The sequence below is a fragment of the Eschrichtius robustus genome, chromosome 9 (assembly GCF_028021215.1).
Source record: "Eschrichtius robustus isolate mEscRob2 chromosome 9, mEscRob2.pri, whole genome shotgun sequence".
Lineage (NCBI taxonomy): Eukaryota > Metazoa > Chordata > Mammalia > Artiodactyla > Eschrichtiidae > Eschrichtius > Eschrichtius robustus.
Genome location: NC_090832.1, coordinates 115181483 through 115204381, shown reverse-complemented (window position 1 = coordinate 115204381; position 22899 = coordinate 115181483). Strand labels below are relative to the sequence as shown.

The 22899-nt window shown below is 45.2% G+C and overlaps 1 protein-coding gene across 2 annotated transcripts in view; it reads right to left on the bottom strand.

The window, feature by feature from the left end:
• SMAP1 (small ArfGAP 1) overlaps positions 1-7244 on the bottom strand; it is a 150516-nt gene extending 143272 nt beyond the window's left edge. For both annotated transcript variants that reach the window (XM_068551573.1, XM_068551574.1), the window contains exon 1: positions 6914-7244. In XM_068551573.1, the coding sequence (XP_068407674.1) occupies positions 6914-7031 (118 nt within the window). In that variant the 5' untranslated portion in view covers positions 7032-7244. The remainder of the gene's footprint in view (positions 1-6913) is intronic.
• Between the last annotated feature and the right edge of the window lie 15655 nt (positions 7245-22899).

Here is a 22899-nt window from a genome sequence, read left to right as displayed (position 1 = left end):
ATAATTAAAACTAATACCAAGTACGTTTGCTCAGCAAGACCTAAGTCATCAGTGAAAAGTTTTTAAACAGTATAAAGGTTTGATCATGATCCAAAGTTCAATAAGACCCCAAACTATTTCATACCCTCAATAATAATTATACACCCTCAATAACAGACTTTTTTAAAATTAACAATAATAGTAAATACTGACATAGAAGTGACCAGAGGTAGGGAATTCAGGAAATAACACAGACCACGAGGGAGACGAAATAAATCTTTGCAGTAAGGCTCAACAAGGACAGGGTCACCGAGCAAGTTAGAGGCAAAGCTTGTTAGACTCACGCCTGGCTTTACTAAACACCGTCCACATCTGCATACATTTGGCAATAATCTCTCTGAGAAATACCTTAAGTCAGCTTGAAGGTGGTAATCTCTTCCCCAAAATAACCTCTTCTATCAAGAATTTCAACTACAAAAGCATACGTTTTCTTTCAAGCAGGGAATGTGCAGTTAACGACATACACTCTGCAGCTAGATCTCCTGGGCTCAAAATCTTGACGCTACGGTCCAGATTCCCACCTCTAACTCATCCCAGTAAAGTCGGAATTTCCCCTAACGCTCACACCTGCTCCTCTGGGCTGCACCCCCAGGCTGGGCTCTAGAGCAAACTGAGATAAGCCGAGACGCCGGCATGGTCTCTTAACAACGTACTGGAGGAAAACACACACTATCAACTATGTTGGGAGGCTCCCAAGACCACCTGAGGGTTTGGTAATCCACTAAGAGGACTCACGAGACTCTACGTACAGTTGTACTCATGGCTGTGATTTATTACAGCAGAAGGCCACCAAGCGTGCTGGCAGAAGGAAAAGGTACAAGGAGCGAAGTCGGGGAGAAATCGGGCACAGACTTGCAAGTGCCCCCTTCCAGTGGAGCTGCACTGAATATGCTTCTCAGCAATGAGTTCTCACAACAGGTGTGAAGTGTCACCAACCAGGGAAGCTCACTAGAGACTCCGTGCCTAGGAGCTTTGCCCAGGGGCTTGCCTACCACACATGCGATTTCCAGACTCCCAAAAGCAAGGCAGGTGTTCAGCATAAACCACACTATTTGTATGAAGAGTTTAGACACAGTGACTGGCTTATCAGTTACGGTGGTGAGACCCTTCCCAAATCCAAACCCCCCCCCACCCCCCCACCCCCGGCCCGATGCCAGCCAGGGGCCAACCTTGCAATCAGTCTTGCTTCCAACAGACCAAGAGATCCTTTAAAATGGACCTCATCTACCTGTTGCTTGATTCATTCCCAGCTCCTAGAAAAGTGCTTAAAATATACGGTAGCCACTTAAAAAATTTTAATGAGAAAATTCCTGGGACTTCCCTGGCAGTCCAATGCTTAGGACTCCACGCTTCCATTGCAGGGGGCACGGGTTCGATCCTTGACTGGGGAACTAAGACCCCACATGCCACACGGTGCAGCCAAAAAAAAAAAAAAACTTCCTGACTCTACCACTTCCGAGCGGTATGACCTTGGGAAAGTTACTTAAGTTCTGTGTGCCTCAGTTTCCTCATTTGTAAGACAGAATAATATTACCTACCTCAAAAGATTGTTTTGAGGATTAATTATATATGTTAATTAATACGTGTAAAATATATGATCACACCAGTGCCTGGCAAGAAGGAAGCACTATATAATGTATTTGTATATATGTAATATTATTTGCTTTTTTCATTTGAACTTCCAACCTTACAGTTTTACCTTCTCTAAGTCACAGTGAGTTCTCCCCATGTTAAATTTTTAATGAACCTATAATCTACAAATAGATTAGAATTTAACTGATCATTGTTTCGTATCTATTGAGATCCCTAACTACTTTGTGTGCCACATGCAAAACTTTTTAGCACACTTGACAGTACCTGACATAATGCTTAATCTTTGCAGTGACCAGAAAATACCGACTTACCAACAAAATTTAAGTCTGTTAAATCAACTCTTTAAAGTGGTCAGAATGTTAAGGCAGGCAACACTTTCAATAATAACTACAACTTAAACAAAATGGCCTCCAAGTTTCTTTGATCTTCTTCTATTGAGAAATGGAGAGAAAACTGAGTTGACTCTATCCAGGGAAAACAGTAGCAGCAGCAGCAGCAGCAGGAGGAAAAGGCTTGAGTTTATAATGTAGTCAATACATAATTACAATATCAAATATCTGACTTTGCCTTATAGAAAGCATGAGTTCAAGTCTGTACAGGTCGGTAAGGGCAATGTACGTATCTCATACAGCAAGAATTAAGGAGATGTAAATTTACTTAATTAATGAAATCAAGTGGTGAAAGAACATTTTAATCTTAAAAAAAGAAAAAGACAAAGAAGTAGTATTGGGAAGAAAAAAGCAGGGGACCACATGCAGCCAAAGTTATAAACTGATGAGTCAGAGAGACCCGTGGTTTCCATCGCAGCTCCAACACCAGAACCCGCACATAATCATCAGGGGAAACCTCGGGAGCCACAGAATTATACGAACGGACCCATAAGACTGAAGTTTAGCATTCTGGGGGAACTTTTAGATTGGCAGGTCTCTTTAGACGAATTATAATCACAGACTTCTCTTTACATGAATTTATCCTACAAGCATCAACATCACCATAAACACCTCAAAGTGAACTTCACTTTTTAATAAGAATTACTTTAAAATAGGTTTATGTAAGAACTCATAAGTATCAAACACTTAATGAAAAATGTTCCCCGTCCTCAACTACCCACAGTGGACTCTAGGACTGGGTCTCACAATCTCCACTTTCACGTTTCTAATTTGTGAAGAGGCTAGAAAGCTAAAAGGCTCGCTTGAAGGCAAGGGACTGGACATCAATGAGGTCGGCCAGTGGTCTGCACGTGGAAGGCACAGGCGCAGCAGAGGCCATCTTTCTGCAGTCAGGGCAACTGACAAAGACGTCTAACAGACACTGGCCGCAGCAGCCTCAGTCCTGGTTCTCCGATCAGTTCGGGGGGGAGAAGCAGCCAGGGCAGTGGTGGCAGGGGCAACAGCGTGTGCCCTTGAAACCAGAAGTCCAGTAGTGGCTCCCTGACTTTTGTTCCTCCAGCCCTTTCAACGATGCTGTGAGCAGCCTATTCCTTAATAGAAATTATGACAGCTACGGTGGCTCTGTTTCCTGCCCTGTGGGCTGACCTACGGTACATTCACATTAAGAGAGTTCAGGTCCTCTTACACTCTTGCCGGGACCACTGTTACAACCAGGTGACTTGCCAGCCAACTCTCACCACTCCAGCTCTTCCTCTGACCTGCCACCACCAAGTCTGAGCATGCTTAATAACACTTTACCTAAAAAAGGGTCGTACGGAAACCTCTCATGTTCTTTTATATACTTGACTGTGCCCTTTAATTCCTTCTCCACCTGGCAGATGAAGTCCCACCCCACGTTCAGAGCCGGGCTCAAAGGAGACTGCTTCTGGGAGTCTTTCCCAACAGGTCGCTCGCCATGCCCAAATGCGCACTCACGTCCGCACACCTGCTGCTGCCCTCAGCTGTGTGCTCATTCACATCCACTCTTTCAAAAGATATTTGCTGAGTCGCGTGAACTACTCTATGTCACCCACTGTGCCAAGGGCCGGGCCTACAAGGCAAAACAAGACAGACGAGCTCTCTTCCCTCTTAAGCTATAATCCAACCCCTGATTTCCCAATAACTATCCAAATAATGTTTAATTACAATTGTGGTTAAGTGTAATAAAGGACTCAGGGTGCGTCTGACATGTATAAGCGGAAGCCTCACCTAACCTGGGAAAATCAGGGAGAATCCTTTCCCTTAAAGAGACACTTAAGCAGAAACGGGAAGATAGGTAAACTGACCAGGTAAACACTTGTTAGAGAGCTTCCTAGGCAGAAGAAACATCATGTGCAAAGGCCCTGAGACAGCATTCTAGGAGCTGTGAAGACAACCAAGGCACAGAAGTCAGGGTGCAAGGAGAAGAGCAACCCCAAATAAGTGTCGAGGGCGGCACTCCTCACAACCACTATTCTAACACTGAGTACACTGGTTTAGAATTATTCACGCGCAAAAATACAGCCCCCACTAAACAAGCTCCTTCAGGTCTTAGAAACATGTTCAGTCCTCTAATCCAACACAGCACGCAGCAGCGTGTCCTCAAGTGAAGAAATGAGTGGGTGATCTGGGCCGAGAGCCTAACCTCTCCATACCAGGCAGTCTCTAGGGTTCAAACACCTTCTGCTTCTGACCCCCCAAAACTCAGACACATTTTCATGCCAACCCATACGTGCTCAGAATCACAGCTAGCATTAACCACAGACGAAACTTTAAACATTGAAAGTAAACTTTTACGTCGGCAAGGGGCTGGCTCCAAATCCTCACTGCTCCTCCATAAAGTGCCACCGACCAGTAAGCAACAGAACCGCTTTCAGACTCCCACGGAGCCCCACACGAGGCCGGGGAGAGGAAGGGCGGTACCATCTAGCTGTCCGCATTCTCCAGTCTCTCAACACATTTGCTAAGAGTAGGACCAAGAGCAGGAAACTGGCACCTATGCCATCCTTTTCTCCTTCCTTACCTCCCAAATTCTATCAACTGGGGCAGCACACACTGGTGACTCAGTAAGAAAATTTCACAACCCAAATGACAGACTTCTGCCCGTTAGTAAAAGGCAACAGAATAGGGCGATCTCTAGCCCTAAACATTAGCTCTGGTACAAAGAGCAGTGGAGGAAGCATTCTTTTTAAGAAAGAAAATTGAATTAACTAGGAAGTGGCTTCAAAATATATGAAAAGCTTGATGTAGTTTATTAGGCAGTGAGGAAAACATCAATTCATATAGACAATATGGAACCACTTTATAGTAACTGAGCTGTAAAATAAGACCTTTAGCATGCCTTTTAAAAGTACATATAATCAGAATTCCACTACCTACATTTACTGTGTCACCTGGCATACATAATAATGGATCCAAAATCATGTAATAAGCCAAGAATTCCACTAAGAGAGCTCCCTAATGGAGCTGGGTCATACCAAAGACCCAAAAACTTTACAAAATACATTTACTCATAGCAACTGCCCAATCATGTCAATTTTTTTCAATTATGACAACTGTGAAATCAAGTCTCATTCAACCAACAAGCGGTTTGAACTGTAATTTGTTTTCCCCTGAAGGATCAAGATAAAACAGTGAAATAATTTAGATCATTTTAACACTATGCTAGATTTATCAGCAACAGGAAAAAGTGGTGACCTTTCTAAATCATGGCTGTGGTGGTCACGCCTTTCACAGAACATCCTTGAGCGCTTGGTACTTACTCTCTTCTCTCCCACCTTCTCCACTCCTCAAACACAAACAAACCCACAAACAGAAGACCAAACAAAACCAAAATAAAAAAGACATCTATTCAATACATATCTACTGACCTCAGTGGCAATCCAACTGGTGAGCAAAACTAACGCTCCCTATGCCTCCGGTCAGAAGAAGTAACATTTTGGTCCTAATTTGAGAAGTACCTGATTCTCCTTCTCCCACCCCAAAAAGAGTGAATGGAAATGTCAACATGTGGTAAATAATGGCTTTTTTTACACCTATAAATTATTTTAGGAAGCATTAGTGAAAATCTGATTTTACAAAATACCTTTTGGCGGAAAGAAATTCGAACAAAAATTATTTTTGAATGATTTCTATACATAAAGGAAGGTAACTGCTGAAACTTATTCAATTTGTAATGAAGAGATGTAATGCTTACTAGCATCTCTAACTATGCTACTTATCACTCAAAATGCATACTATAAAACCTCAGCTCCTTCCTTTTTCGGGCCTTTTAAAGGCCCATTTTCCAGGGTTTTACTAGTGCAGTGGTAAGTGAGCAACTGAGCCTCAGTACCGAACAGTATTCCCCGAAAACCACACACATAATCAATATAAGGTAAACAAATACTAGTGCAATAGTCAGGCATTTCCAACTCATCACCTGAAAGGTAAATATAAGGTTGGCCCAATCGACCTACTATGATATTGAGAAGTGCTCATCAAATGGTCCAGTTTACAGTCTGGCCACAGGACCTCCCAGCAGCCCAGGAGCTGTAATAGAGGAACCTGCCGATGCTGTGTGGCTGTCTCATCACACATTACCTGCCCACTAAGACGTGACTCATTTGTACACTATTGAGGAAGAACAGGAAAGCTTCAGGAAAGGTCTAGGTCAAACAGTGCAGAAATCTTAAATGACGTTCCCAAAGGGTGACTGCTGCTCTGGAGAAGCCCCGATCTCTCACCAAACCAACCAAACCTACAAATAAGCAAGATTTTACTGCCAAGCCGTAGGACAGGTTTGGTTTTTAAAAACTCTGAAACATTTTTCCCGTGAGATTACTTATAAGACATTAAATATACATCACATCTCCAAAGCCAAAACATACAGACTAAAAATAGCGCCTCCATTTCAAAGGCTGAGGCAGAAGCCCTCCAACTGAACCAACTAAAATTAGGTTCTTCTCGTCTCTGGATCTTGAAACTGCACCTTCAACGTGTAAGGGGCACACAAACCAGTGTCCACATATATACTCCCCCCAGCTAGCTGGTCGGAGAGAATCGAATTAAAGGCTTCAGGAACAGAAGCCCAGCGTCCAAGAGACTCACACAACGAAATTCCTCCTGGTTCCGCCTAAAAGCCAGACTAGAACACACCACGGATGAATGCCGACCCTCCTCGCCCGCCCCGGCTGCCGTACTCGGTGCGCTCCGACCACCGCACCGTCAGCCCTGCCCCGGGCGCCCAGCGCCGCAGCCCGAGCGCAGGATGCGGCCCGCCCGGCGGCCCCACCCGCGGAGGCACCTGCCCGGCCGCCCGCTCCGGCCGTGCCCGGGACGCCGGGGGGTCGCTGAGGGGCCCCGACCCCGCCCCGAAGGTCACGCCGCGCTACCTTTAGCCTCGCAGTCGGCGCAGTACTTGTTGTCCTCCTCCCTCAGCAGCTTGGACAGGATGAGCTGGTGCTGCTCGTTCAGCTTCTGCGCCTTCTCACGGCACGAGCGAGTCGCCATCGCGGCGGCGGGGCGGACGCGGGTGGGGGCCGCGCAGCTGGACGCGCCGGGCGCCGCCGGGGCCGCGACAACTCGGCTGTGAAGCGGCGGCGGCGGCTGGAACAGGAGGAGGGGCGGCGGCAGCGGCGACAGCGCCGACGTTATCCCGCCTCCTCGCCCGGCCGGCTCCGCACGCACCGCCGAGCCGGCGAGGGGGAGGAGTCGGGGCCGAGGCTTCCGGGCGGCGCCGCCGGAAGGAAGGAATGGGTGCCGGCGCTCTGCGCATGCGCCGGGCCTCGCGGGAAACCGGCCAGCCGGGTGCTTCCGCTCCGGGCCTGCGCCCAAGTTGTTCCGGGAAGACGCGGCGCGCTACCCACGATGGGCTTCTCCGCTTTGCACATACGGTTATCGCTGGGGGCCTCGGGTCCGACCCGCTAAAGGAAGACCTTTCCATGTGCTTCCTTGCCTCTGCTCTTGCGGCACGACATTGGAAATGCAGAAATAATAAGTGATCGGGTGGATTCTTTCATTCATTCAACGTTTCTTCACGGGCACTTTGGAAACAGGCACCGGCCTAGAAGCTAGAGACCCGCATGGAATCAAATAGACAAAACCGCCTCTTACATTGTAGGGGATGTGACGTGTATTGAGGGACAGCGTTGATCACTCCGTGCCGCGAACTGTTAAGTCGTCTAATCCTCTTAACAGCCCTGTTGATAGTGTTTTCCTCGTGGTGCAGACGAGGACCATGAGGCCCGGAGGAGTGAGGGGACTTGGCCAGGTTACGAGCTGCTCCGTGCAGGAGCTGAGGTTCAGACCCAGAGCAGTAAGACCTTCCTCCCACAGGGAGGGGAGGGAGCGTGGCCGTGGAACCAAGGGCCCTGGGCCGTGCCGCTTTAAGGAGAAGCTGGATCAACAGTGACCTTTAGTGCAAGAAGAAGAACACTAGGGAAAGAAGACACTCTTGACTGGAGTCCAGAGCTGCCCAGTTCAGGCCCATAGGATTAGAACCCTGGGTGAGGGAGTTTGAATGTTTTGGCGTGTTGTGGCTTATTAGCAATTTCTAGCATGGGGCTTATGGAATCAGAATAAACATGGGTCTTGCCTGTGGTGGGGCAGACGCTAAGAAAGGCCCTGGGCAGGAATCTGTGCACTATAGGGCCAATTCCTAGCCCAGGCCCTGCAGAAAGGTGACACCGCCCCCTGCCCCAGTGCTCACCTAGCCCCATTTCTGGCACAGAAAAATGTTTGTGGAATTACATTGAATGGTGATGGCAGTGCAGATGCCGAGTAAATGAACAAATTACAGCTTAAACTGCATGGCTCTAACAAATGGTAACTAGGAGGACATCAGGGTGAGTGCCAATAAACAGAAAAACACTCCTGTGGGAGGTAGAAGTTAGGAGCCACGTCTTGAAGGCTGGCTTGATTTAGAAGGGGGCCAGGGAGGGAGATTCTGGGCAAGAACAGCAGGTGCAGAAACACAGAGACTTCAAGTAGCTTGGAAAACAGATGCAAGGACAGGGTGCTACTTAGGATAAGTGAGAGACAAGGCTGGATAAGTCAGGTGCAGCAGGACTGAAGGAGGCTTACCACACCAGACAAAGCAATCTGGCCTCGATGCAGTTCACAATAGAAAACCTGTAGATTCTTTAACTAGGAGAGTAGCGTGGAGAAAAAGGGGGGAAGGTGTTTTGGGAAAGTCAGTCCAGCAGTAACCAGTTAACAAACATTATTTTTTAGTGTCTTTTCCCGCAGAAAATTCCCCCACTGCAAGGATTCAGAAAAGAAAGAAGAAAAAAAAAAAGGGGCTTCCCTGGTGGCGCAGTGGTTGAGAATCTGCCTGCCAATGCAGGGGACACGGGTTCGAGCCCTGGTCTGGGAGGATCCCACATGCCGCGGAGCAACTGGGCCCGTGAGCCACAACTACTTAGCCTGCGCGTCTGGAGCCTGTGCTCCGCAACAAGAGAGGCCGTGACAGTGAGAGGCCCGCGCACCTCGATGAAGAGTGGCCCCCACTTGCCATAACTAGAGAAAGCCCTCGCACGAAACGAAGACCCAACACAGCCAAAATAAATTAATTAATTAATTTAAAAAAAAAAAAGGCTTACCACCAAGAAATGATCTACCTGATGGATTGAAGGGGTACAGAAATGTCTAATAGAAATATGATGCATGCGACATATGTACTTTCAAATATTCTAGTAGCCACTTTAAAGATAGAAAAAGGAACAGGTGCCATTAATTTTAATAGTACATTTTATTTATTCTAGTGTATCCAAAATACTATCATTTCAACATGTGAGTAATTTAAAAAATTATTAGTGAGATATTTTTACATTCTCTTTTTCATATTGTCTTCAAAATCCAGTGTGTATTCTACACTTATAGCTCCTTTCAACTTGAACTAGCTGCCCTTCAGGGGTTCAGTGGCCACATGTGGCTGGTGGCTATGTGATTGAACAGCCCTGTTCTAGCTGGTGAGCCCAGAGGCATGAAAAATCTAACTTCAGGTTGATTGCCTTTTACAGATGTAGTAAGAAGAACAGAAAAGAAAAGAAGAGACTGGTACCAAAAACAACTTTGCGTTCACTTATCAACATTTATTAAACAACATTTATTTAGTTCTCTGATCATCAGACGCTTACAGTCTGTCTAGGGTGAGAGACAAACATGTGAATAGAAGAATGAAGAACCACATTGTAGTCTGCAGCAAATCTAAAGTGCCCTGGGAGCCAAAGGAGCAGAACAGCTGTAGAGGAATTGGAAGAACTGGGGAAGGCTTCACCAAGTACATGAGGCTTAAACTTGGTTTTAACAGATGTAGGAAGTTTTCAAGTGAATAGGGGTAGAGAGGAGGAAAGGGGACAGTTCGAAACAAAATATATATGGACTTCTGAAAGTGCACCGTCTGTGCTGGAAGCAGTGGGCCTGGGAGGGACAGGAACCTAGCATGTGAATGCAGGAAACATCAAGGTGAAGAAGATGATCCAGGAGGTTAAGAGCTTTGCAACCAAACGACATAGTTGGAATTTTTCCCTCTGGGCATACAGAGCCTCCAGAAGCATTTACACTGAGACCTGATTAGCTTTGTTTTCTGTAACGACAGTGGCAAGCTGGAGAACGTGGATGTGGGAAAACGTTATCCGGACAACAGATTACAGACCGGGTTGCAAAAACAGTCCAAAGAAGATATGCTGAGCCTATTTTGAGCCAGTAGCATAGAGTTTGGGAGAGACAGAATCCAATGGTGTTTTAAAATTAGAAGCAGCAAGATTTGGCAGCTGTTTGTAGGGGTCGAGAGGAAGGAGGTGAGAAAAACACTGAGGTTTCTAAGTCGGGAGACAGGTACACGGTAATGGCACTAAGCCAGCTCAAAATAGAAGGGACAGCACAGATTTGGGGTCGGAGGAGAAAAGTTATTTGCTTGAGGGCGTGTTCAGTTTAAGGTGTCCCCAGGTCTGATGGGACTCCGCATAGCTACTTCTAGAGCTCTGTCTAAAGAGAAGCTGGCGCTGGTCATTGGGCGTCATCTGCATTTAAATGGTAGTAGGAGCCATAGGGTAGATGAGATTCCTTGGGAGAAAGAGTGTAGACAAAAGAATTCTGGGACTACCCTTGTGGAGCAGTGTTTAAGAATCTACGTGCCAATGCAGGGGACACAGGTTCAATCCCTACTCCGGGAAGATCCCACATGCCGCGGAGCAGCTAAGCCCGTGCGCCACAACTACTGAGCCTGCGCTCTAGAGCCCACGAGCCACAACTACTGAGCCCACAAGCCACAACTACTGAAGCCCACGCTCCTAGAGCCCGTGCTCCGCAGCAAGAGAAGCCACCGCAATGAGAAGCCCGCGCACCGCAAGGAAGAGTAGTCCCCGCTTGCCGCAACTGGAGAAAGCCCGCATGCAGCAACGAAGACCCAACACAGCCAAAAATAAATAAATAAAAAATAAATAAATTTATTAAAAAAAAAGAGTCCCAAGGACAAAACGCTGGGGATGGCCAGCTAAATGAGTGGACAGAGAACAGTGAACCGTTGAAGAGAGAGGTGAAGTGTGGCCAGGAAGAGAACCAGAGGCCATGGGAGGAGGGGATTCTGAGAAGTAAGGGTGCACACGAATGCCAGCTGCTCTGGAAAAGTCACTTATTTCAGTTTCAGGCAACACACACAGCATGTAGTCGCAGGTCTGTACCGTTCACTGTTTTCCTGCATAACTGGCCGTTAGCCAGGAACAAGAGAGGAGAAATGGTCTGCTGAGGCTCCCCAGGGGACTGTTTCAACAAACTGTTGAGGTAGGAGTGGAGAAGGTTAGAAGGGAAAAGAAAGGAGAAGAAGATGTAGGTACATGGGTAGGAAGCAGTGCTAGCATGAATCGTGGAGGGTGCAGGAAGGGAGGTGTCTGGGCTGCGTGTGGGAGCAGCCGAGTGACCACAGGCTCCTTGGGGCCAGAGGTGATCAGGTGTCCTTAGGAAATGGACGCTGACAGCTGAAGAGGACAGTGTCTATGACAGCTCTCAGGGAGAAGCAGAACTGGTACTGATGGGGTCTAGGATGTCACGGTGTCTGTGGATGCTTGGTGGCTGGGCAGTGAGGTTGAAGGTTTGTTTCTGCAGGTTCTTAGAGGGGGGAGGTCCCTTTCAGCTCTAAAATTCTGTTTCCAGTTGGAGGAAAAAGATGAGGAACAATCTAGAGAGTCTGAACACAATGGAGCCAGTGTTCCACAGTAAAAGAGGGGGAGTGAATCTGGCTGGAGCGACATGGACGAGAGGGAGCCACGTGCGAGGTGTGGGTGGAGTGTCTGCTAAGAGCCGTGAGGATGGGGATAAGAGTAGGAAGAGCCGCTGGGCACCGATAATCCCCACACCAACCCTGGCGGTAAATCTTACCATCTCACTGTTCATACTGGGAAACGTCAGCCAGGATGGGCGAATTCACGCCGAGCAATAAATAACCCCCAAATCCTAATGACTGCAAACAACATGGTGATGCCACGTGTGACTTGGGTTGGTGGGGACCGTGCTTCTCACTCAGGGACCAGACGACTCTGTCATCTTTCAGGGAAAAGGCAAGACGGCGACTGTCTTACAGGCTTCTCCCCAGGAATGACATGTCTGCTCCCACTCTCAACTCACTGGCCAAAGCAAGTGCGTGACCCCTCCTAATCCCAGGGGGACCAACAGTGCAAGCCTACTGTGCACCTAGAAGGAAAAATGGAATTCTCACCGACCAGCCCAGAAAATGGGGCTCAGAGATGTTGAATACTTTGTTGAAAGTTGCCTAGCTATTAAGTAGCATAACTGGCATTTGTGTTCCAGTCCTTTCTGGCATTAAGGCCCTGCTCTCTTCATAAGCTGTGCAACCCACTCCCCTACCCGCCCCCCAGGATGGAAACCAGTAGAACAAAGTTAGATCCAGTAATGATGAGCGTTAAAGAGAGGCCCAGTGTACTGAGGCCAGAGGAACACACACACACACACACACTCGCACACGCACACACACGGCGATACATAAACAAACACAACATAGACACCCACAAAGAGAGGAAACCCAGGAAAGACCCGCATTTTATTTTTGTTTCGTTTCCAGCGTTACATCAGTTACATCAGCATGTCTGTGGTTCCTGTAATCGCCCACCTGGTGGGTGGCGGTGCACTCTCCATCGACGTCTAGGGGCCAGTGGACTCTCCTCGGTGCGCAGAGTGTGGTCTGTGCTGCAGGTGTGTGACTTCCAGATGCTTCTCCCCACCCGCCTCCAGAAGGGAGTTGTTTCCAAAGGTGCGGGATTGAGCGAGTGTCTATTACACAAGAACCCACAACATCGCACTGCTCAAGGTGGGAAAACACAATTTCCAAATTCTTCTTTTTTTAATTGAAGTGTAGTTGATTTACAATGTTGTGTTAGTTTCAGGTGTACAGCAAAGTGACTCAGTTATACATATATATTGATATATATATATATATATTCTTTTTCAGATTCTTTTCCCTTATAGGTTATTACAAGATACTGAGTAGAGTTCCCTGTGCCAGACAGTAGGTCCTTGCTTTTATCTATTTTATGTATAGTAGTGTGTATCTGTTCATCCCAAACTCCTAATTTATCCCTCCTAATTTCCCCCTTTGGTAATCATAAGATTAAGAAATATAACTCTTTTTTTAAGTTTTTAAAAAAATATTTTATTTATGTATTTATTTATTTTGGCTGCGCCGGGTCTTAGTTGCAGCACACAGGATCTTTTAGTTACGGCATGCGGGCTCTTAGTTGTGGCACATATGTGGGATCTAGTTCCCCAACCCGGGATCGAACCCGGACCCCCTACATTGGGAGCTTGGAGTCTTACCCACTGGACCACCAGGGAAGTCCCAAGAAACATAACTTTTTAAGAAACTTGAGAAAAAGGGAATCTGATACACAAAAACATGTCTACATTACTCTTAATTCGCTTCCAGCCCTGATCAAGTTTTACTGAGTGTTTTCCCTTTTCCCCACTTAATATTAGATTTTACAGAGTTTCTGCATCTCAACTTAGGAAGAACAATTTTAAGTAATCAGAAATGCATGGTCAACTTCAAGATTTAAAACAATCACAATAACAACAGCAAAGCTGGTCTGGGATGGGCTGTAGTCAGGTACTCTGCTTTCACACAGTTGGCCTTGGCAGTAATATAACACAACCCAACCAGGCCTGTTATTTGAGGGATGACTCAAAGATAAGTGAATAAAGGCAATGTCATCTTGTTAAGCAGGAGACACAAACACAAGTCGAAAGCTGTGTGTTCCGCCTTTGTTAAGGTGTGCTGGGCATTTATTGGTTTTGCCCTCCCAGAATCCAGCCCCACCTCTGCGAGGAGAAGTGCCCCGATTTTCCTCGGGGGAACTATTCCCTTCCGCTATTTTTTTTTTTAATAAATTTATTTATTTTATTTATTTATTTATTTTTGGCTGCACTGGGTCTTCAATGCTGCGCACGCGCTTTTCTCTAGTTGTGACGAGTGGGGACTACTCTTCGTTGCGGTGCACGGGCTTCTCATCGCGGTGGCTTCTCTTGCGAAGCACGGGCTCTAGGCACACGGGCTTCAGTAGTTGTGGCTCACAGGCTCAGTAGTTGTGGCTCGTGGGCTCTAGAGCGCAGGCTCAGTAGTTGTGGCACACGGGCTTAGCTGCTCCGCAGCATGTGGGATCTTCCCGGACCAGGGCTCAAACCCGTGTCCCCTGAATTGGCAGGCGGATTCTTAACCACTGTGCCACCAGGGAAGCCCTCCCCTTCCGCTACTGAATCCAGTTTTGAAGGAGGGGCTGTCAGCCAAGGTCCCTGTACCTCCCGAGGGCATGTGACCAAATTAGGCCATTCAGATACTTTCCTCTTACAAGCTGAGCTGGAGAGGAGTACCCCAAAGATAGAGACAGCTGGGGATGGATCACCCCTGCGGAGGTCTGTTCACCTGTTTGATCCTGCTTCCTGCATCCTCACAGCTGCGGAACCCCTGTCCTTTCTGGAGACTGGCTCTGGAGCTTTCCTGTGGATTCCTTGACTGCCCCAGTAAGTCTGCCAATGCGTTCCTCTTTTGTTTGTTAGATATAAAAAGTCAAACTAAAACTGATTTATGTGGAGCACCAAAATTATTGATAATGAGCCATGTACCATTTGGTGGAAATGGAGGGGGCGTGTCCTTGGAGAACTCAGCTTCTTTTCCTAGCCTTTATTTATTTTTTTTAATTTTTATTTTATATTGGAGTATACTTGATCAACAATGTTGCGGGGACTTCCCTGGTGGTCCAGTGGCTAAGCCTCCGCGCTCCCAGTGCAGGGGGCCCGGATTTAATCCCTGGTCAGGGAACTAGATCACACATGCCGCAACTAAGTGTTTGCAAACTGCAACTAAAGATCCCGCACATGGCAACGAAGATCCCCTGTGCTGCAACTAAGACCCAGCGCAGCCAAATAAATAAATATTAAAAAAAAAAAAACAATGTTGTGATAGTTTCAGTGTACAGCAAAGTGATTCATTTATACATATACATGTATCTATTCTTTTTCAAATTCTTTTCCCGTTTAGGTTATTGCTGATTATTGAGCCGAGTTCCCTGTGCTATTCAGTAGGTCCTTGTTGGTTACCTATTTTAAATATAGTAGTGTGTATATGTCAATCCCAAACTACTAATCTATCCCTCCCCCACCCCCCAGTCTTTAAAGGAACCCATTCCTTTTCTTCCAGGCCTTTGAGGTTTGGTAACCTTGGTGGAGTGAAACATTTTATACATGAAATTTTCTGTCATTCTCATTTTTTACCTTCTTACCAAAATGGTGTGTATAATCTCAGTAATTTAAAACTAAAAGTAGCATCATTTTTTAGGACAAAGGGAAAGGAAATAGGCATAGGTTTATTTTTAATTGTCTTAAAATATTATTTATCCTTTACCACCTTAGGAGAGGCAGAAATTTCTTAGGACACAAGATGCACTGAGCATAAAAGAAAAAAAATTGAAAATCTGAGTTCATTAAAATTTAGAAGTTCTGCTCTTCAAAGACACCATGAAAATGAAAAGGCATTGTACACATTAAACTTACACAATGTTTAAGGTAAACATTGCATGTTGAGTTATATTTCAAAAAGAGCTGGAAAAAAGGAAATATAAAATTTGAAAAATATATTTTAAAAAAGAAAATAAAGAGGCAAGCTATAGATTTGGAGAAATACAAAGAAATACATGAGAAATACACGAGAAATACAAAGAAATACATGATATTCTCTCTTATTTAGAGAATATATAAGAAACTCCTGCAAATCAATAGTAAAATGACAAACAATCCATTAAAAATGGCAGAAGACTTAAAGAGATGTGTCAAAAAGAAGATACATGAATGACCAATAAACATATGAAAAAGTGTTCACATCACTAGTCATTAACGGAATGTAAATAAGTAGGTTGTGAAGCAAGTGGTCCTGTATTGCTGGTGGGAGTATGGGATGTTATAGCCATTTTTTAAAACTATTTGTCAGATAAACATATACTTCTCCTGTGACCCAGCAATTTCACTCCAAGAGAAATGAAAAAATATATTTGCTAAACGACTTTCATAAGAATGTTCATAAAGCTTAATTTATGATACCCACACCTGGAAACAACATACATGTCCCTAAACAAGGGACTGGATAAACAAATAATAGTATATTTATGCAATGGAATACTACTCAGCAATTAAAAGGAACAAACTACTGTGCACAAAACATGGGTGAATCTCAAAAACTGAATGCAGTATAAATGAGCCCGACACAGAGGGTAAAACTGTATGATTCCATTTTTTAAAAAAATAAATTTATTTATTTAATTATTTATTTTTGGCTGCGTTGGGTCTTCGTTGCTGTGCGTGGGCTTTCTCTAGTTGCGGTGAGCGGGGGCTACTCTTGGTTGAGGTGCACAGGCTTCTCATTGCGGTGGCTTCTCTTGTTGCAGAGCACAGGCTCTAGGTGCGCAAGCTCAGTAGTTGTGGCTCACGGGTTTTGTTGCTCCGCGGCATGTGGGATCTTCCCGGACCAGGGCTCGAACCCGTGTCCCCTGCATTGGCAGGCGGATTCTTAACCACTGCGCCACCAGGGAAGTCCCTGTATGATTCCATTTATTTGAAGTTCTAGATCAGACAAAATGAATATAGGGCCATAGAAATCAGAACCATAGTTGTCTGGGGAGGGAGCGGGGTAGGATGCACAGGTGGAGATTTCTGGGCTGATGTAAATGTTTTGGATCTTAATCAGGTGGTGTATGTAGTTATATACACAGGTGTTGTCAACACTCATTCAACTATATCCCTAAGAGCTCTACATGTCATTATACATAAATTATATCTCAATAGAAAGAATATTGAAAAAAGGGTATTGGGGGACTTTATACCATACGGAGCATAATTTGGTTTCATTTGTTCCCATTATTCTTGATTCTGTGCTGAGAATTTCCCCCTCTCCTTCCTTGAAACTCTGCTCTCAGCACTTCTACTCTGAGGAATTAGCACAAAGGTCCTACCCTGGCTCGTGGCCAGAGCTACAGACCTTGAAAGCCACTCCTGAAGGGCTCAGAGAATTTTCCAGGGTCTCTTTTCCATCACCCTCTTCAAACCTTTCATCTCCTCTGGAGCCCTAGCTTCCATCCAATCAGCTCCCACCCAGAATTTACATCTCGGCCTCACATTTTGCACTGGGAGCTCCTCTGTTTGCTCAGCTCATTAGACGCCAAAACAACCTTTCCTTCTCTCCACGGTGCTGCCTCTCGGGCACCTCCCTGTTCCCCCCCCTTCCCCAGGTGCAGGTGTGGGCGAGCTGCCCTACCCCCTCACCCAACCCAGACCCCCCAGACTCTGCAACCCAGCGGCCGTGGCTGGCTTCTCGGAAGAGGGGACCCTCCGTGGACTTCAGGCCTCTCCCACCAGCTGCATTCTACATCTCCAAGTGCCCACTGACCATGTCCACTGGGAGAGCCTGGCCGCGTGCAGAAATCTGTGTCTTCAAATTCGGGCCCTGCCTTCCGCCTCCCTGCCTCTGAACTGGCATCTCCACGAGCCCAGCCACCTGACTTCAGACCTCAGAGTCCCCTTTGATCCATCCCAGGTAAATGAAATGTCCAATAAATGACCTATGCACTTCATTTCTTTTTAAAAATGTCTCCTGTGATTTGGTTCATCAGCTACTCACACTCAGATGGGCCTCTTCGTTTCCATTCTTTCCCTGATTCACCCAATGCCATTTTCTTAGACTCTGTAGACGTCACATCAAAGGGCAGGGTCATCACCTTTTCATCAGCTCCAGGCAGATAACGTAGCCGAAAAGACCAAAAGTGCCCAAGGTACCAGCAGTACCTGAGCATCCTTTCTTCCATCCATCCATTCATTATTCACTCATTCCACAAAACTATTTTGAGCACGAACTATACACTAGCCACTAGAGACATAGCCCCGAGTAAAAAAGATACGCTTTCTGTTCCTAAGTACCTCACAGTCTAGTGGAGAAGACAGACAGTAATCAAATAATCACACAAATAATGCTATGAAGGAAAGGAGCATAGTGCTATGAGGGCATGAAAAAGGGAGATTTGGCCCCCGTCATGGAAATCTCCAAGCAAAGAGAGAACCGAGCTGACAACTAAAAGGTTAATAGGCACACATTCGCAGCAACATGGGTGGACCCAGAGATGATCGTACTCAGTGAAGGAAGTCGAACAGAGAGAGACAAATACCATGCGATGTCACTTATACGTAGAATCTAAAATAGGACACAAATGAACTTATCTATGAAACAGAAAACAGACTCACAGACTAGAGAACAGACTTGCAGTTGCCAAGGGGGAGGGGGTTGTGGGAGGGAGGGACTGGGGGTTTGGGGTTAGCGGATGTAAGCTAGTATCTATAGGATGCACAAACAACAAGGTCCTACTGTAGAGCACAGGGAACTCTATTCAACACCCTGTGATAAACCACAATGGAAAGGAATATTTGAAAAGAGAATGTATGCATGTATAACTGAGTCACTTTGCTGTGCAGCAGAAATCGGCAGATCATTGTAAATCAACTCTACTTGAATAAAATAAATTTTTAGTAAAGATTAATAGGGTGTCTGTGTTGGGGAGGGGTTGGAAACATGTAACAGCCATTGTTCCAGGAAGTAACAAAAGACATGTGGAGAGTATGAGACCATAAGTGGCAGCACGGTGACAGGCAAGGCTGGGGAACCAGCCAGGGAGCCTTGGGGGTGGTCATGAAAGAGCAGGACTCAGGGCTCCGGCCACGGGGGAGCAGAGCTGACTGACGACGTGAGCCGTTGCTCTTCCCGACCCACCACTGTGGTCACCGAGGCCAGGCTTCCCCCGGCTGCTGCCCTGGACAGAGGAGGCGAGGACGCCACTGTGAGCCTCTCTTCCCGCCTGGTCCTCCCTCCTCACCCCGCTCTGTCGGGGGGTTAGCCGCGCACCCCACCTTCCCTATCACCCTCCCCTTTACTCTCCACAGGCATCCTCCCCAGTAAACATCTTTCACGTCTGATCCCATCTCAGCAGCTGCTTCTTGGAGAGCTCAAATTGACACAGCCTTTCTGGCCGCGACTGTCATTTCAGTCCTCATCCCAAGAGCTATAGGAAGGTATTGGAGTGTTTCAAACCCAGGACTGACGTGATCGGATTTATGCCCGAGAAGCAGCCATTCCTGGCAGCAGGGCAGGGAGCAGCCTAGAGGCAGGGGGAGCCGTCAGGCATCCTTGGCGGAGGTCTGGATGGGACAGTGATGACTGGTGGTTACGGAGATGGTCAGCGGTGGGTGGACTGGGAAGCATTGGGAAGGTGAAACCAACGAGACCTAGCAGCGGACACCAAGGGCAGGAAGGGACCAAGAAGGACCCTGAAGGGAATATGTTCTGGAGATGTAACATGCAACAATGAGATTCTAGCTAAGAATACTGTGTTGTCTCTTGGAAATTTGCTAAGCGGGTAGAACTTCAATGCCATCAGCACAAAAACAAAAGAGAGGAAGAGAGAAATTGGGAACTACGTGAGGTGATGGATAGGTTAATTAGATTATGGTGCATATTTCACAATGTATACATAGAGCAAATCATCTAGTTGGACCCATAAGTATATACAGTTTTAAATTGTTAATTATATCTCAAAGCTGGGGCAAGGGGGAGAATGACCGAGATTTCTGCCTTGTGCAGCTGGATTCATGGTACTATCCTGAGGAACCTATAATGGTGCCATAGGTCTAAAGGAGTTCTCACCCGGGATACGACTTGTGCTTCACTCTTGCTACGACCTCTGCCCAAGACTCCTCCCAGCCTTCTCTGTCTGGCTGATTTCACCCGTCTTTCAGGCTCTTTCCAGCTGTCACGTGTTCGTTCGTTTTATTCTCTCGGCCTGTAACGCTCCCCCTCCCCCTCCTACAGTCCTACAGCGACATCTAATCCTCATCTGGGTTTCCCCATGAAGCATCCTTAGGTGGCTCCTGCCTTCATGGTGCTCAGCCCTCAAAGGAAAGGTCTGCAAATGCATTTTGGTCCTAGCCTCTAACTTGAAAAATTAAGGAAGACACATCTGTGAAAACAAGAGGTCAGGGTTCCTGTGCTCTCTTGCCTCAGCCTGTAAAACCGTGTCAGGTCATGTAGCTGAGTGACAGTGATGGCAGTGGGCCCAATTTCCAGCAGCGAGAAAGACTCGTGTCCCTACGCAGCAGCCACAAGGTAACGCCATGGTTGGGGAAAGTCGTTTGACAAGCTAGCCGCGGAACAAGTGCTTCTTGGTATGTGACTTTTAAAATAAAAATAGATACGCTCCCAATCAACTTACAGTACCAATTAGTCCCTTGTCAAATCTCATAAATGGCTAGTCGACCTCATTTTACAAAAGGCCAGCTCTTCTGTGGGAAACTCATGGCAAGAAAAAGACAAAAATAAGTTTACTCCACCAAGCTATTTTCACGCGGGCTCCTGGTGAGACAGCAGGCATCTCAGGGATGCACGCAACATAGAATTTTCTTCAGACGAACCTGAAGCTCTAATCAGCCAGATCCTGTTGTACAGTAAACTAATCCCAAATACGAGCAGGGCGTTTGCAAAGAGCTTTAACTCTTTCAAGTCTGCTGACCACAAAATAAATTTCCTGGAACAGCCAGTATGGTTAGACTGAGCTGAGTAGAGAGAGAGAGAGACAGAAACATTCCTAGTTAGAGCGGTCATTTGGGAAAATCTAAATGTGCTTCCAAATGACCTATTTACATTTAAATAGTTTGGAGGTGACAGAAACAGCTTACTATATCTGTCAGGGACCCTCAGCCTGTTTCCAGCCTGTGTCCCCTCCTGCACTGATTAATTAATTCATCTATCATGCAATACCTGAATGTTTGCCTTTCTTCCCTGCTAAGAAATTCTCAGGCATTTCAATTGAGAGGCCATATAACAGAAAATAAGTTCATAAAGGTAATTTCCTGTGAGGTTAGCCTTAGTGTTTTTTCACCTTCCAAGAATAATTTTTTTTTACACACAGTGGTCTTAGTAACTAAGATTCAAATAGGTCAGTGGGTCACATTTTTCTGTGTTTGTTAAAAAGGGGGGGAAAGGAGCGACAGGCAGAGAAATGGAATATGATTAAATTTAGTGTAATTTTAGAAATATTTTAATTGCAATGAAATTTAATGAGGAATCTTCAGGTAGTTATATAAAATTACAAAAAAAGTTGAAAACAACCTAAATTTCCCACAATAGGTAAATGGATAAATCATGTGTGACAAAGCAACACAAGGGGCAATCATATAAATATTAAAATGACTTTTATGAAGAATTTATATAACACGTAACTATATGATCACAATTGCATTCTAATTCATTTGCTAGGAAAAAATCTGTAAGAAAACATATCAAAATGATAACAGTAGTAAGCTCTGAAAGAAGGACCTGTGAGTAATCTTTTTCTCTATGTGACAAAATTTTCAAATTTTCAACAAAGAGCATATGCCAATTTTATAATTTGGAAAATTCTACTTTTACAAACAAAAATACATTTTTAAAATTCACATTTTATAGATCATTTACTCAAACTAAATGTAATGACTATAGTACCTAGAAGGCTTTACAGTTTACACCACACTTTTACGTTGATTCTCTGTCATCTACAGCAGCTGAGACCCTAGCACACCACGGATTTCATAGCGAGTCAAGCTAATTGTATTCCACTTTTTACAACATGATATGAAACCCAGCAAACGTTTTGGCAGAAATAAGATAATTCCCAAATGTAATTTTATGACTGGCCGTAAAATGAATAGTATAGCTGTAGTAAAAAAAAAAAAAAAAAAAAAAAAAAAAAAAAAAAAAACCTTACAGAAATTATCATATTGAAAGTATTTTAAAGCCCTTGGACAAAGTGCTCCATTCCTTTACTGATTCCCCACATGACATTTTAAACCTTTAAAACTCTCCGTGGCGCCAGCACTCAGAATCCACCCTGCTTCTATTCCCCCACGAGCCCCATTTTCTTGCCTCTAACGTTTCAGAAGGAAAAAGAGAAACCAAGTATATGAGGCCTGGACTCCCTCATCATCCCATCCTCATACCCAGGTTCAGCGACATGATTTGTAGGATTCAATACTAAACGAAAATGCAGGGCCCCTAATTTTAGAAAGCAAGAAAAGAAGTGCAGTTACAGGCACTAAAATATAAAGCTTTTTCCTTTAAAAATATTTTATGAATGACAATATATATTAGGAGTAATAGTGACAGGTGAATAAAAACACAAACTTAAATTGCGAAAAATAATATCTTTGGTATCATAATTGTGTATAATACAATACATGACAATATTTTATTAGTGTGACTTTCTAATCACAAGATTATTCTGGCTCACTTTTCTACAAGTTCATTTATTAGGCTGGCACAAGTTTTACTTTCAGCAGCTTCATTTTCTTTTTTTGAATTTTCTTTTATTTATTTTTTATACAGCAGGTTCTTATTAGTCATCCATTGTATACACATCAGTGTATCCATGTCAATCCCAATCGCCCAATTCATCACACCACCACCACCACCCCCCACCGCTTTCCCCCCTTGCTGTCCATACTTTGTTCTCTACATCTGTGTCTCTGTTTCTGCCCTCAGCAGCTTCATTTTCAATTGATATAATTGAAAGCAACATCAGTTGCTCTGTTCAAATGCAAGATTGCAAATACTTTTTGCTAATTCTCCATTTTGAGAAGGATCCTTCTGCTGATGCAACTATTAGCTCTTAAGAGCATTTTAATAGGCACATGAAAAGACGCTCAACATCACTAATTATTAGAGAAATGCAAAGCAAAACTACAATGAGGTATCACCTCATACCAGTCAGAATGGCCATCATTAAAAAGTCTACAAATAACAAATGCT